The 16,803-nt window shown below is 40.9% G+C and overlaps 1 protein-coding gene across 3 annotated transcripts in view; it reads right to left on the bottom strand.

Annotated features, from left to right (window-relative positions):
- KCNIP1 (potassium voltage-gated channel interacting protein 1) overlaps positions 1-1,349 on the bottom strand; it is a 179,941-nt gene extending 178,592 nt beyond the window's left edge. For all 3 annotated transcript variants that reach the window (XM_053956585.1, XM_053956587.1, XM_053956586.1), the window contains exon 1: positions 1,117-1,349. In XM_053956585.1, coding sequence (XP_053812560.1) covers positions 1,117-1,177 — 61 coding nt within the window. In that variant the 5' untranslated portion in view covers positions 1,178-1,349. The remainder of the gene's footprint in view (positions 1-1,116) is intronic.
- Positions 1,350-16,803: the final 15,454 nt, after the last annotated feature.

Raw genomic sequence — 16,803 nt, 5'->3', positions numbered from 1 at the left:
ACTGTAAACTATGTATACACACTCCAACTTAAAACATTACTCTACAGGTATCAGAAACACAGACTTTTGCTCACAAACTTGCCACAAACAAATCTCACAGCCCTTGCCCACTTCTCTTTTGCATCATTAATTGGTATTTGATATTTCCTAAGACAGTTTCCTACTTAAATTGCAAGAAAATCCATACCAGCTTGCAGTTCAAAAGCATATATATGAACTGAGCAACAGATCCTGTGGAAATAGAGACCTCCCTAGAAATACCAAGTGACTCTAAAATGCAGAGGTTTGGGCAGGGAATATTTCTAAATAGCACAAATATTGCTTAAGGTATAGAGTTTTCCCTTTTGTTTTCTAAAAAATACTCATTCTGTAAGGTATGGATGTGCCCCTGACAGTGCTTTCAACTTTCTGCTCAGCAACACCCTGGAATCTTCAAATTAACCCTGAAGAAAATAGAGCAAAGCTCAAGCAAATACTACACAAACCAGAGTTCCTGAAAAATCAGCATTTATAGGCAATATTTATGGATTTAAGGATTAAAATCCCTGGAACTGCTATTTATTTTCTCATTTTTATGAGCTCCTGCTTCTCTCTTTTACAAAAACACCCTAAATTTTTCCCCTCTTGCTAATCTTTATAAAACATACATCATTAGTATTGCACGCTTGGTGTTGGATTACTGAATAGGCAACATGAACTCTAACAATACTTCCTGAGACAGAAACCCGAAGGTATTGGGAAGAATTTGCTGTATATCTATATTTTATTCCCTCTTCAAAGGGTTTATACAGCATTGAATTTGGAAATAAACAGGTCTCTTCTGCAAGTGCTCTGCATATGATGCCACTGAGTTTCTCTTCCTCATATATGCCTGCATTAAGGATTACAGTATTTCCGATTCTTTTCAACCCCCAAGCCCCTCCACAGCAATTTCCTCATGCCTACGTTTTCTCCACCACCTAGCATCCCCACTCTCCTCTGCAAATTACCCCTCACAAAAACATTGCCAGGTTACTTGCAAGTGGCACATGTTCATTTTCTCCTCCCTTCCCTAAGCAAATGTCTCCCACAGCAAATAAACCAAAGGGACAAGAAAAGCATAACAGGAGGTCTTACCTTTTGATGGTCTTCTTTGTTTCGTTTGTAGAGAAGAGAACGTACCCATGACAGCACCCATTGCAAAAGCTACTCGTGAGTTTTTGGGGAGGATTTCTTTTGGCTAGGATTTTTTTTTATTCCTCTTACCCCACCCCTCCACTGACAGTGAACAAAATCTATGAGAAATGCCCCCAAGAGCAAAACAAAATAGAGAAAGACCAGACAAGAAAGAAAAGAAGGAAGGAGGAGGGAAAAAGCAAAGCACTGCAGCTCGGCATTCAGCAAGCGTTAAGCTTTGAGGGTTTTTTTTTAAGTCAACACACATGCACTGACTCACAGCCAGCTGCACTGTTATTATTCAAAACAGCTCCCCATCAAAATTTAAATGCTAGGTAGATTCCCTTAGACTAGAGCTGGCAGCAGATGCATCAAAATATTTACTGGAGCACAGCCACATAAACATACAGGCTAATTCTTCCTCCTGTTCCCTTATGGCTCCAACCAGCAGCCTGTAGGTCTAGCAAGGGAGCATCAGTGCAGCTCTTCCAGTGAATACTAAACTGTAGTCCTGTAGACATGCTGAGGGTCTCAGGGGAAGCCAGGGCTCTGGGCTGGATACCAACTTGGAATGAAAGGAAATCTTCTGAGTGGGAAGCAAGGCATCAAAGCTCCAGCTGCACTAGCTGTGTGCTCCTGCTAATTAAAAGTCTGACAGAAAGGTAGAAAGCAGCACTCTCCAACAGTCTTCTCAAGCAGCAGAGAAAAATTACTAAGTGCAAAGGGGGAAACAGAAAATTTCACCACAATCCTTTTTCTTCATATCTTTTCTCATACACCAGAAAGACATGCAAGACAATTAACTTCTTTTTCTGCCAAGTACGTATGTGCACATCCTTTTCAAGGACATTAAAACAAAAAGCTGCTGAAACAAAACTCTACAAACATCAAGTGACTAGGAGGAGGTAGAGCAATTCCCAGCATTTTTTCAGTTCTGTCATATTTCAACAAGTCAGCTAGATATGTGGTTATTTTTTCTCAGAAGGTGAAATAGCAAGTGCTTAGGTACAGAAGGTGTTAAATACGCTGAGGCACGTCTCAAACCCAAATGAATTTGTTACTTGCATGTGGTGACTGAGATTAGGGCAGCATCTGTGCAAATACTGTATTTTTCAGAGGAAATTCACCACAGAACAAACCACCTTGTCTCAACAAGTTTTCTCAGCTTTCCTCTAATTTTCCAGTAGATGCCCTCAGATGTAGATCCCAGCACCCCAAATGTTGGTGTCCCTGGAGGTATAACCCTGCCTTACCTGCAGCTCACCTGCTGCCAGCATCTGTCTTTGCATGCGTAAGTATATTGCATCCTTAGTGTATACAAGCAAAGAGCTTCCCCTTAGTTTCTAGTTTCAGAAGGCATTGCACAAAATAATTTAATTTTTATTGTTTCATAACTCAAAACACACCAATTGAACTTTTTGTGAGAAATGCCTGGGTGAAGGTACTGTTTAAATACCCAAGTCCTGAAATGAAACACATCAGTTTGCAGGGAATTGCCCAAGACTGGAGGCACACAGGGACCTTTGTAATAGTGGGAGAAGCCTGTCCTGGTTTGTGCAACTTTCCCTGCCTTCCATCCAGCCCCGACTCCTTCCCCCAGGCTGGCCACAGCTAAGGTCCCACTGCCCTTGCTTCTCCAGCCGTCCAGTTCCCACTGGGGGTCCTTCAGACTACGTTGATCTGCACCAGGCACTGAACAGCTGTGTGAGATTCTTAAGATTTTTAAAAAATCAAATATTTATATTTATTTTATTAATATTTTATTTGCATTTGCAGAACAAAATATTACATAGGCTACAGTGTACATGTGAAAAATCACTGTTCCTGGGACTTGTGCATTCAACAAAGGCTGGAGGGTGACCAGAGGCTACAGCCAATGTCTCCAAGATGTCAAAACTGGAATCTTCAATCCAGGCAAACTGTCACTAGCAGAAGTCAAGTGTTGCCAAGGTGTAAGGCCCCAGACAACTCCGCTGATGAGGTTTTTAAAAGGATTTATGGTTGTTTATATAAGCTGAGTTAGACACACAGGAGAAGTGCTGACAAGATATTCTCAAGAGATCAAAACAACAAAAAGAACTTTACTGAAATCTTCAGAAAATTGAGGAACTTTGGCAAAAGGTTTAGTGCAACATTTAATCAATACAAAACACTTCTCAAAGAATTAACTGGGCCTATTCAACTTAGCAAGCTTTAAGTCCATTCTATTCTAAATTACTCAAAAATTTGAAGATGAGGGAATTAGGAGAAAGAGAGGAAGACAGAAGAAGTGTAGAAAAAGACATATATAGCTACCAGCTCCTGGGTTTCAGTGGTGTCCCAATAGAAATTACAAGCGGAGGTAGGGTCAAGACATATGAGTGCTTCATGACCTGTGACCTTAAAATACCTCTTGGCCCTTCCCCCAATTGGGCTTCTGGTCATTTGGCCCCTCAGGAATTGTCTTAGGGGCTGTAGGGGTTGTGTGTGGGGCATTGCATCCAGTGTGCCACAGATTGGCAGCCACTGCCAGGGTGGGGTGTACAGGGCAGGGCACCGCCTTACCAGGGCAAGGCCTGACCTGCCCCTCCCCCCACACATACACATCCCAAGATGTCTTGAGATGTCACTCTTTCCAGTCTCTCACGCAAGGCCACCAGTCACCTATTTCCTCAAGTGCCCCATCTACACATCTTTTAAATATCTCCAGGAATGGTGACCCCCACTTCTACCCTGGGCAGCCTGTGCCAGTGCTTGATCATCCTTTTGGTGGAGTTTTTCTTAATACCCAACCTATACCTCCTCTTGAGGTTGATTCCTTTTGTTCATTCTCTTGTTACTTGGAAGAAGAGACAGACCCCACCTGCCTACAAACTCCTACATCAAAAAGTACCTTGAAAGTAGCTGGTTTCAGGATTCCTTTTGACATCCATTGGATCTCAGCCATGCAGAAAGATCTCGGTCTGGGAGTGACAGATCAGGCTGTCCATATGGTGAGATAGCCAAGAAGGAAGTAATTTGGGAAGACAAAATTGCACCCCTGATGCTGCACTGTTGTCTACTTGAAACAGCATGGCATATGAAGGCAAAGGTCAAATATAAATATTCCATTTTCTCTGAAACTTGAAATAAAATATCTGTCTTAGCTAAAAGTATTTACAGATCCCTAAGAAATCATGGGGATAAGCGTTTACACACATTTTTATTTGTGTGACTCAAATATACAAGAATAGGGATGAGAGGAGGGACCATGTCTGTGCCTAGGCAGATGAGCACAGAATTGCAAATCCTCAGTTAAAAAAGCAGACATTTTCTTTCACAGCTGAAAACCAAGACCTCAGAGGTACAGAGGCATTGTAAATACTATAAAACTAGAGTATTTGCCACAGGAGGCAGAAATTCTCTTTCCTTAAAAGATGATCATTCAAATATGATCAAATATGATCAACCTAGAAGAGAACACTTTAAGATGTAATAAATGCTGGTGGACATCCTTTATGTGAGGAGGTGAATATTTTTCAGAGTATTTCCTTTAGAGATAAGAAGCTGCCTGAACTCTGACTCTGATGGTGAAATGCACAGATATAGCTGTGTGGGTACCTAAGTCAGCATCCTGGGTAAGAGATGCTAAAAGAGGACCAAAAGTACATCAGGGATGTACTGAGGCTCTGCCTGTAAACCTGCCTGCAGTAAACTCAGAGTTTGGTTCTGACAAAAAGGTGCACCTGGTTTGAAAAGCCAGGTGTCTGCTAAGGAAGGCAGGAGCCTCTCTTGAAATGGAAAATGTAAACCCTCTGCCTCCAAATTATTTTAATCTTGAAAGAAAGGGGCTCTCAGGCAAAAATATGGGAGTAGGAATAACAGTTCTTTATTAGGAAAAACAAAAATTTAAAAAAAAATGCAGTAATATAAGACAACACTGACAGAATCAGAATACGACCTGACACTTTGTGGGTCAGGGTGCTGGTAGCAGTCCAGTTGAAATGGTGGCTGCAGCCCTCCTGCAGTGCCAGCTGTGGTTATGTTGGAGCAGTGATCCTGTACAAGGGTGGAGTTTTCCTCTGAAGGTCCAGTGGTGGTGTAGATGGGCCTTGTCTTCCTCTGGGAATCCAATGGAGAAGAAAGCTGCTCTTCTGGGAATCCAGTGAGAAAAGGCTTCTGCGGTGTTCCAAATTTCAGATTATATCCAGTTAGGAATGATTGGCTCCTCCCCCTGGGTGGAGCATCTCCCAATGGGATGATATAATTTTATCAGTCATGCAGTGACACACACAATGGCCCATGAACAGAAGAGATCTCCCCAGAGGGAGGATTGGTTGTGGAAGAGATACAAAAAACTGCCCTACCTGGTTTTAAAAGATGACCCATTAACAGAAGATAATTGCCCCACCTCTAACAGATGGCAGTAGAATACACACCCCCAGCCCCATCTTGCATTTGCAACCTAAGACAGCACCTCAGTACATTAGCATCAGTCTAGCGGATTGCCTGGGAGTATTTTGCTTTGTCTTTATTGTGAATTGAACTACACTGCATCTGTGCAGGATGGAGCAGACTTTGCTGCAGAGTGGACATAAACAGGCTTTGTAGTTCAGATGTGGCACCTGCCCTAAATAGCCAACGAAAACCATATTGTACCTGATACCTCACTATAGCTACAGCAATTCCACACAAAAGCGAGCTTAGGAAGGACAGTTGTTTCCTAGTATCTATGCAAACAATCATGGGAAATTCCATCATCCCTATGGAAACCACAAGGTCTGAGACACTTCTGCCAGCACTCAGTACACTAAAGTCATTCACCAAATTAAAACAAAGACTAAATTGTAGCATAAAGCTCACCACTACAGCATACATATACAAGTAATATAAAGTAAGTGGGATTTAGAACAACTGAGAAAGTAGTATAATAGTGTGATCTATAAACTGAAACCTCCTTGCCACGAGACCAATTGGACAAAATAAGGTTTGTTCTACACTGGGTTTCACAAAAAGAAATAATTTCAGGTAGCTCCCAAGCTACTAAAATCACTGACATTTACACCAAATGTTTTCAGGATTTCTGAAATCTTGAAATCTTAATGGGAGCCAAATTCAACCTTCCTCTGACTAAAGGAAAACAGCGTTCTTTTTGGGAAAAAAAAAATCTGTTTCTTAAGCCAGTTTTTATTTAGATTCAGCTACATTCCTACATGGCAGAACTATGTAGAGCCTCAAAGATATGATGTAAAAATACACTGTTAAGACACTCAAAAATCTTGACAAATCTGGAGATTTCTGCATTTTGCAGAGAATCACCTCTTTTGGAGAATAACTGCAGTGTCTCTGTAATATGAGTCTCTCAGCAATACAAGTGAGTATTTCCATCTGTAACTCCATCTTAACTTCATTTTTGTGAGAGAATTCACATTAAGGTTCCAGCAGATGAAGAATGCTTCCAATAAAAGGGATATATGCTATTCCTCTCCTGCTAGCTGGTGGACTGAATTACTACTGTTACAATTATATAACAACTTTTATCTTGCTGCTGAAGTGCTCCCCGAATCACATTATTGGTGGCAGATATTTTCAAATTCTGTTCAATACACCAATCCTCTGGAATTAATAACTAATTAAAAATTCTCCATTTCAAGATGTACCAATGGAAGGGTGGAGACAGCTCTGAGACACATCGTCACACTACTTGCACATCTGACAATTCACTAATGTGTGAAATTACCCCAACTAAAGCAAACTCAACAGCATATATTCAGATCACAATGTCTGCACTACTTCTAATTTACTCATTTGAGGGTAAATGCTTCAAGACTGAGCATCAACTTTTTGTAATACATCACCTTTAAAGTGCGAGTTCCAGACCAGGGTGGATGGGGCTTGGAGCAACCTGTCTAGTGAAAAGTGTCCCAGCACATGACAGGGGATAGGAACAAGATGGCCTTTAATGTCTCTTCAAATCCAAACCTTCTATAGAACACATGATTCTGTGAGTTGAACAAGCCACGTTTATCTCTCAGGCACGGAAGTGCTGACAGGGAAGTAGCCTCCTGCTGTGCTACCAGGGCCAAAGCCTCAGCTGCAGGCAGGAACAGCTCACCACACGCTTCAGGGAGCCATGCCAATTTCACATACACACAGAGGTCAGTCAAATGTTCCCACACGTTGTGCACAGCCCCTAGACAGATATATATGGACAAAAGGAACTAAATTAATCTCTTGTCTATTGAGCACTTTTCACACATGCAGAAAATGTATTAGTTTTTTACTGTTTCCCCCTCCTCTGCTGGAATCCAGAATGTATTTCCAAGAGTCCAAGAAGTTGAGCCATACTTAGATTAGTGTAAGTAGTATACAAGTTCTGTTACTTGTTACAGGAGACTCATTTTGACCCACAGACTGCATGGACACCGAGACAGGGTATTTATCTTCTTTGGACAAACCAGGTATCTACCACAACAATCAGGGTTCCCAGCTGCTGTCTGACCTGTTTGGATTTCTTGCAGAGGAGTCAGTGTTTTACTCGCATAATGGAAAATAGGTACTTGATTAGCATTCCATGGATCCCTCCTCAGTAAAACCCTGCTGCTAACCTGCACAGAGTGGGAATTTTTTCATCTTTGCAGAGGAGCAGAGTGTCACTGGGGTGTCTGTCAATGGAAGAAAAGCTACGCAAACCACTGCCATACTATTAACTACCTAGAAAACTACAGACTGGCAGTTTTTGCATTAAGCTAATGAATAACTTCTGAGAAGTTACATGCAGATCAGTAAATTCCAGTCAGCTCTTGGTTTTTTTTCAGATTCCCTCCAGTTGGCTTCCACAGCAGACTTATTCCTTGGTTTAGATTTCATTCTTGCCAAAGCAACAACAGCAAAAAAATTAATAGCCAATTTACATGAAACAAATGTTCTGCAATCTTCTCTCATGAAGACTGTCAACAAGATTTCATTAATTCAGTGGGAAAAGCCCTGGAATAAAGCAGCCCCAAGGAACTTAACAGGATTCAGGTTGGCTCAGAAGTGGGCAGAGGGCTCTGCAGGGCTCCAGGAGAGAGGAGCACTTACCAGTGCCTTTACCCTCCCCAATTTACAGAAGCCCCTGGACACAGCAACCCATACCCCAGCAGAGTCACGAATTGCAAGCAAGTCTGTGTATGAATGGAGCCATAGGGACACAGGCAGATGTCATGTTTCAGCTAAAGCTGAAAACCCTAACTTGACAAACACTGAACAGCATTATCCATTAAGCCATTTTCCCCTATGACATTCAGACTATGGGACCATTTCAAAACCTAAAATACATATTATTTTCTCTTTAATGAGTCTAAATTAGAAAGACTAATATTGCCCTGACCTTTCACATGAAAAAATAAAAATCCCTCCAAATGCACTGAACAACACCAGAGAGAAAAAATGGGAAGAGTCACTGCTTCTGATCTTTGTGGAGTTACTGGCTTCACTTCCGCAAGATACAGACATAAAAACACACAGATAAAGTTATTTGTCCCTGCTGTAGGTATTTTAAATCTAAGACTTACCTGACCTCTTACAATAATTCATCTACAGGAGTGCACTGACCTTTCTCAGCCTTCTAATATGGGTCTGGCAATCTAAAGAAAACAGTGTCCTGAAATAACTAGGAACTGTTGCCAATTACTTGAGAAGAGATGAAAAAAATAGGAGTAAAAAGAAAAGAAACCCCTGTTGCACCAGAATAAACCCTACTCTACCAGGCTAAATTCTGAGGAAAGTCACAATGGCAATTTCAAAAATTACTGAAATTTGAAAAAGTGTTACACAAAAATTGAGCATATTCTCTATTTTTTTGGGCACAAATTTTTAAAATTCACTCTAAATATACATTACTGGGAACAAAGTTATTTCCTGAGCCTCCTGATTATTTTTCTCCTTCTGAAGACTGCCTGAAGACTGAAATTCCAAATTGAAATTTAGATTATGCTTTGTCACCAGAAATTCTCCTTCTCCTGCCTGAAGACTGAAATTCCAAACTGAAATTTAGATTATGCTTTGTCACATACTTAAGATGCACTGAAACACATGTATAGCCATTGTTCTAGAAACTGGATATAGAGAAACACATGTATACATTCAGCTGCAGGGTCACCGTCGTAAGCAGAGCTCTGGCACAACTGCTCACAGTTCCAGACAGTGAACACAGCTCACATGGCTGCGTGTTCCCGGTGCTGCCCAACATCCACACAGGAAGTCAGCTCCTAGCCCCAAAGGTCAGAAGGAGCTGTCTTCAATCTCAAGTTGAAATTCAATCTGGCTAGCCAGAGTCTTAACAATGAACAGATCCCAGAGGCACTTTTTCCAGCACTGGGCTGATACCAAAGAAGGGCTTGTGCCTGGGCTCAGTCTGACTTATGCTGGAATTCTCCATTTGAAGTAAGAGCCAAGTTGAGAGGGGCTTTGCCACTCATCTCTGATTCACAAGTCAGCTTCATGGGATAGATATTATAAAGGTACAGCTTGATTCATTTTGCAGCAGCAGGAAAAAAAAAAAACCCAACTAATAAAATGGAAAGTATTCCCGATAATTTAATTTCTTTTTACCTTGGCAAATACACAAACATTTCTGCCAGTAAATACATGCTTCTTAGAGAACTGATGCACTCTAAATCTACAACGCCAGGACTTGCCTTCTGGTTGTTGTAGAGCCATTCAAAAGCAATTTCTCTGTTGTTTCTTTATTGTAAATATTTATTACAATTATTTTTCATACTTTCCTGTCACAGACGAAAAAGCCGTGCCTAGCCTTTAAATTACAGCATTCAACAACCTTGTTTATGCAAATTGATACTTAATATATGAACAAGGCATGGATTAGCATAAGTATTCCCACATAAAAATGACTGGTCCAGACAGCAGCAAAGGAGATCAGTGGCAGCATATACACTGGAAATGGTTCCACTGGTACACCCAATCCAACATTAGTAACATTTTTTAAGGAATGTCATATACAAAATATACTGTGCCATGTCAGAGATAAACCTGAGAAGGCACTCTCTGCTCTGGTGGCGAGCAACAAATCTCTCCACTGGAAGACTAAATGAAGTTACAGAGATTCATGGTCTACAAGAGTAGAGGACTAACTACTGCTGAGAAAAGCTGTTTTCTACAAAGAGCTTGTATGTCCTGACTCTGCAAGATGATCAACACATTTCAGAAGCTGGAAATGGAAGGGGTCCAGCTCTAGAAAGCAAACTCCATAAGCAAATAAACCATTACAAGCAGCAAACTTGAAACAATTTTAGATAAATTCTACTTATGGATAAATACTCTGTATTTCACATGCACCAATACCAAATCTTTCCTTCTTCATGAATAAGCATCCAAATATCCGACACTAGCTTTATCTTGGGTTTAATCTAGAGCATGAGGTCTAATGCTGCCTCAAGTCCATATTGCCTGTGAGGACCTGCTACTTATCTCTTTGAGCCAGGTCTCATAAGCTCTCAGAAAAAAAGTACGACACTGGAGATAGCTCAGCTACCTCAGATAGCATAAAAGTAGCAGGATGGTTTCTGTGACAGTGTTGGAAACAAAAAAGTTTTAATAAAAGGCAAAATAACAAAGCTCTTTACAGAGAAAAACCGAGCCAGGGCAAGAGGTTCTCGCTCCTGCTAAAACACTTCACAAAAAGGATTACTTCTTTTCTTCTCTTCTTTTTCTAGTGAATTGCTTAGGTGGGACTTTTTGGTTTCTGTCCCGTTGGCTATCCTTAAGTTTGAGGTCAAGTCCCTAAGGTCCTATGAAGAGTCTTTTAACCACATTGAGGAGAGAAACTTCCAGGCTTTTTTCCTTTTTAAGGAGACAAAGGGTAATTTGTTCACTCTGTCAACAGGGGGCACATTCCTACAAGGACCCTCGGGGGCATCCCCTAAGTTAAGGAGACACAAGAAGCTTCCCTCAAAGCTGTTAAAACCCCATTGGCTCCTTCCCCTGTTCCTATGTCCTCGAGCCACTTCCTCCCTATTCCCTGATTGGCCCTCATCTTTGTACTGCCCAGAGACCAGGTTCACCACGCCCCGCCTGACCCCTCCAGACGGGTAGGGAGAGTCGAGACATGTGTGTGCTGGGGGAACTCTGAACATCTCACTGCATGGCTGAATTAAACATCTGTGGATATTATGCAAAGGTCCTTTCTGCTTCTTTACCTTGGACTTGTAGCACTTCAGGCTGCTACAATTGCCAGTGTTCACTGTGACTCAGTTGCACCCTGTGACCAAGCTCAGACAGCAATGGAACTGGAATTCAACAGGTTCCAAAGCAGCTGAAGGAAGGAACACTGGGCTGAGCTGTAGGACATCACATGGGATGATGAGCAAGATAAATAAAATAACTGAGAGATTTGTTACAGCCAAGCTTTTCCTTCAGTCTCACAATCAGCTTTGCCCACAAATGTAAAAACATGTGAAATACTGAATTAGGGTTCAGAGGGTAAGCATACACACAGTCAAAGATAATTCTTACTTTTTTCCTAAATTAATTGATCCTTGGCCCGCTTAAAGTTAATAGAGCATCACTTCACCATAGTTGTCTTCCTGGAACACTGGGAGGCATCACAGACTCATTACATTTTGGCTGACCTTGAGTGAGCAAAATTTCATCCAGCATTTCCTCTCCTCCTTGCAGCAGGTTTCTATCAAGGTGGTGTCTGGCCTCCACCTTGCTAGGTGAGTGTGAGCACTGAGGCTGAGAACTCATCAAATCTGAGAAATGTCTGCTGCTTTTGTCAACAAATTGCTTCTTGAAGTCCCGCTGAATTTTTCAGTGATCTCTTGTTCCTTCAGTGCCTGAAAAAAAATTTCAAGCTTTTAAACTTTTTCTTCAGCATTTTCTCCCTTCAGTTTTGCTTTGCAGCCTTCTCCTACACTGTGCTCAGTCTTGCTTTTTGATCTTTTGATTTTTTGTAATTGTATCTGATATACCTTCACTCACCCAAACCTTTCCAAAGTTCTTTTGGGAGGCAGAATTTGAAGTACTGCCAGGCAGAAACACATCACTTTCCAGTGAATACAGTCTTGACCAGTAGTAAAGCTGTAACAGCCCATATTTTCCAGCCTGATTGCATATGTAATTAAATATTCACTCTCACTTTCTGTTTCATGATGGTGACTCCAAAGAATTCAAAGAGTTATTTTGGTTCTAATATTTTCTAATTTATTCCCTTGGGAGGTGGAAAGACTTGACCTAGATGTTCTATCACAGCTTCATCACTATTTTGAGGTAGATGATATGCAGCTTCAGATGTACCACAGTTGTGTATTAATACTTCCTTTTCATTTTTTCTGCCATTAATATAACTTTCCCACAGCCTAGTTAAGTGCTGTAGCCTGTATTTATTCTATCACTGATGAGTTACTGAAAAAACCACTACAGCAGACCAATATAACATGTCTTTTCTATAGTATTAGAACTTACTGCTGAATTCCAAAGTATTTGTATTTGTTTATTATGAGTTAAAGGACTTTCCAGGCCCAGGAGTGCTGGGATTAACACATCCGATAGAGCAACATTGCTGCTGCACAAGGGCTATTAACTTCGCTTACTTTAAAGTTGTTACTTGCTTTCTCTGCAACTTGCCTTTCAGTAAAGCAGCCCTCTCTTGGGTTACTACTCAGATCACTTATCCAGCCCAAGATGAAAGTCTGAACAAGCAAATCACAGACACGACCTTGCTTTCTTCACTGCACAAATGACAACAACAAAGCCTGCCATGTTTACAGAAACCAAGCTCGCATTCATCTCTGTGATAATCTGTCGTAAAATAAGAAACACTTCATCTAACCTCACGATTCTATTCTACTAGACTAGACTGGTTGTCTCTTCTGTGCATTTGTCTCTATGGCATCAGCTTTCAGCCAGGTAACAATCCCTTTAGCTTATTAAATTTTAACAGATGTAAAAAAATAGATCAGCTTCTTGGGGACCCAGCTATACCAGAAGTTCAGGTGAGAGGGGTGGAGCAGCCATCATCAGAAGCACACAGTCAGCAGGCCCTTGAGTTTGTGAGACCCATGAATCATGCTCTACTTTAGGTTCAGTTCTGTGGGAGCATGCATTTTCTACAAAACTCCTATTAAGGTGGGATACTTAGGACTCTGGACATCAGTTTGCTTTTAAGCGTTTAATGTTCTAACCTTTTAATCTATTTTCAGAGGGTAAACACAGGCCCAATATCTGTCACTTTCATAGTAAAAGACCCACTAAAAAGAGGACAGGAGCAGCCACTGTATATGGCAAATGCTGACAGAAACCCTTGTGCTGGTGGCATAAGGATACAACACAAACATGCACACTAAGACTGTACCAGCCAGCGTTCCTGGGGTTGCTGGATTCAACAGGTTCCAAAGCAGATGATGAGCATCTTCTCAGGCATGATTAGGCAGCTAGCAGCTTAGACCTGCATTTTCAACTGATGTATTACGAACTCAATATTCATCAAGAGTCTTGGTTCTAGAATCCAGTTGAAAGCTCCTGAAAAGCAAATCTGAAGGTTTTCACTCACACAGAACAGTAACAAATATTTCAAACTAGTAGAAGTTGAAGAATAACAAAGCCTAACACTGGTGCAGTGCAGCTCTGGCACATTATCAACCTCCAAAACAAGGAAAGCTACATATCCATCCATCTAGCCATCACTGAATTATCTCTTAAAAAAAAAAATTAAAAAACAGACCTACAGAAAACTTGGTCTCCCCAAGTAACTGCTAACGGATCATCTTCAGGGCTTGCAAAACAAGGTAGAAGCAAACTGCAAAGCCAACAGGGTATGACTAATAACTAACTAATCACATCTCAGAGCAAAGCCTAAGCAAAGAAATATGGAAATTCATCAGTTCTGAGAATGCTGGTAGCCAAAAAAAGTGGGCAATGCAAATTTTATCCTGTATTTACATTAGAGACTTTGGACAGTACAACTAGTTTGAGGGTATACTTTTGTGGGTGAAATATCAACAGAAACCACCTCGTAGTCTTAGACAAGAACTCTGAAATGTGCTGTGTCTTTCTCACTGAAATTACTGCATCTCATTCTTCTCAGGAGAGCAGAATTCATCAGTAAAACATACCACTTTGTCCCAGCTAATGCTGGGACATTTCTTAAAGTCAGTCGTATTTGCAAGAAGTTTGTGGATTTAGCTAGCATTACAAAAAATTTCACCCAAGATACTGCAATATGTCACTAATGTCCTACCACTAATTAATAAATATCCTGACATAGTTACTTACTTTCATTTCTTAAATTTAGTCCATGCTGCTAAAAGCTAAGTGCCGTGCATGTACAGAAACAATGGGAACAGCCCAGGATATTGCTGAGTCTGATACATTTATCTCAGAATAACTCTTGATAGAAATCAAAACACTTTAGAACCAGAATGACAATGAGAAAAGCTACAGCATTTGTATTTGATATGGTAGCTCAGCAAGGCTCTGCAAGGCACTGCCCAGTTGCAGTGGTCTAACACGAGTGCACTGCACAAGGATGGCCTTGGGCCCTGGTACAGCTGGAATATTATTTCTATGCACCTTCTCTGTAATTACCAACATGTCAGCTCAAAATTGCATGGCAGAATTTCAACTCATTTTTAGTTCTGTAGAAGAAGATTGTGGCTTTTTAAAAGTTCGTTTGATATCAGCCTAGAAAGATCAAATGTAATTAAAATCTTACTGTGGTTATTAGAAGTTTATTCACCAGAAGCCAGTGAAGGAAGCTGCAAATAACACCTTCACTGCCATCAGAAAAACAACTCAGCTGCTCCTGGCACATTGAGCTGGCCCCAGGTTTGATAACGTCTGTACTTTTACAAGTTACATATTATGGCTATATGCACATGGAGCTATAACCAGCTGCCCAAAAGCACAAGAAACAAACTATGTCTAACTTCTAACATTTATTTATGTATTTCCACCTCATCAGGTGTTTATGCTCAAAACAAAGTTTTCAACTTGCATAGAAATTACCATAACTGATGCTGCTCCAGACAGGGGTTTGCAACCAGCCGTCAAGAGACTTACATGTTACACTGGCATGACATATTTCTCTAGTTCCTCTTTAGTAATAAAGATTGAAAGGTGTCTGCATGGGCCACATTGTTTTCAAGATATGTAGAAACATTTCTAGTAAAGTAGTAGCTCAATAAAGACAGAAATAAAACATTTGTTATGCTTTTTCCATTTGTAAAAAGAAAGGAAAACAGGAGCAGTCATTGCACCATGTAAGCTTCAGTAGACAAAAAACAAGCTCTATGTGCAGTACGTGAATGAAGCATGTCAGACTGTACATTATAAAATACAGTTTCATTTCCCCCTCCACCCTCAATTTTACGTGAGCTTGTAGAGCATAAGTACCGCCTTGCGGTATCAGTTAATGACTCGTTCAGAAAAGTGTATTTTCAGGAACAGCTGTCAGAATTACAGTGGTTTTTTCATGGTTGTAACACATAGAAATAGAGTACTTAAACTGCAGTGAGACACCCAGTGACAGCATTTCTATCTCCAAGCTTTCTCCTCTCTCTTCACTGTTACATGTGATAACCTTCCTTCAGAAATACTTTCTTTTTTCCTAGAATGAAACAGTTCTTAATAGATACTCCTCTTGTTTTTCTCATGGTCACTGAAAACTCAAATTTCTCTCTCTTCAGCAGGGTTCTAATGCCTTCCAATTTAATACTGCCTGCAAATTTCATTCATGTCCTGTATAACACATCTTCCCAATCAGCAATGAACTTGAATTAAGCCCTGCAATTGATTCTGGCAGCTCTCCACCATGCCACCTCGTCTTCCCATGTCATTGGCCTCCCTTTGTGTCACATCTTTCAGCTAGCCAGCCACATCGCCATGGTCCTACTTTAGGCCAACTGTGACTTTTCATGGAAATCTGAATGAGGAAATATCAACTGAATTATTATAATCAAAATGTATCACATTAGATGCATTCTCTTAATCCACTGAAGCATTTACAATAATAATTGAGTAAAAGTAAATTGGTCAAGATAATTTATAGATAAAACCTTAAAATGCAGCACAATCCAGCTAAACTACTTCAACAGCAATCGCATAATCAGCTATGCTAGACTAATTATCATTTAAAATAAAGAAATAGGAGGGGGACAAAGGTTGTTAGTCAGTCACTATGTGGAGATTCAAGGTGGATCAGGGGAAACTGTTCATCTGGTTCAAGCAGTCAGCATGGCAGCTAGTGCAGAGGCTACTGAACAGGCTTTGGTGATGGAAAGTCCAGAGCAAGCAACCTCCCAGTTCATTACTTGTACACAAACCCAGTATCTGGAGCCTCTTGTCATTGTCTAGAAAAATCACTGGTTGACCCTAAGCACCCCATTTAGTTTCTTCGGGGCTCATTTACATCCAAGCTGTTTTGCATGTCACAGGTTGTGATGCTTAATGATGCAGCTGATCCTTGTTGTGTGTGACATGCAGACTCTGAGTACATCAGGCAAACGAGGGATACACGCAGTGAGTAAAGCCAGCTCAGGCCTGGCCCAGCACAAACACACCAAACTGAGGTCTGACAATTCAGCTGCATTTGCACACCAAGTGTGCAGTGCACCAAGCACCATTTCTGCTAGAAACATGCAGCCACACATCTCTTACCTGAGCTGCACTGATGGCAGAGCACAGCCCAGA

The sequence above is a fragment of the Vidua chalybeata genome, chromosome 15 (assembly GCF_026979565.1).
Source record: "Vidua chalybeata isolate OUT-0048 chromosome 15, bVidCha1 merged haplotype, whole genome shotgun sequence".
Classification (NCBI taxonomy): domain Eukaryota; kingdom Metazoa; phylum Chordata; class Aves; order Passeriformes; family Viduidae; genus Vidua; species Vidua chalybeata.
Note: the sequence above shows the minus strand (reverse complement) of the source record. Positions and strands in the feature narration are given on the sequence as shown.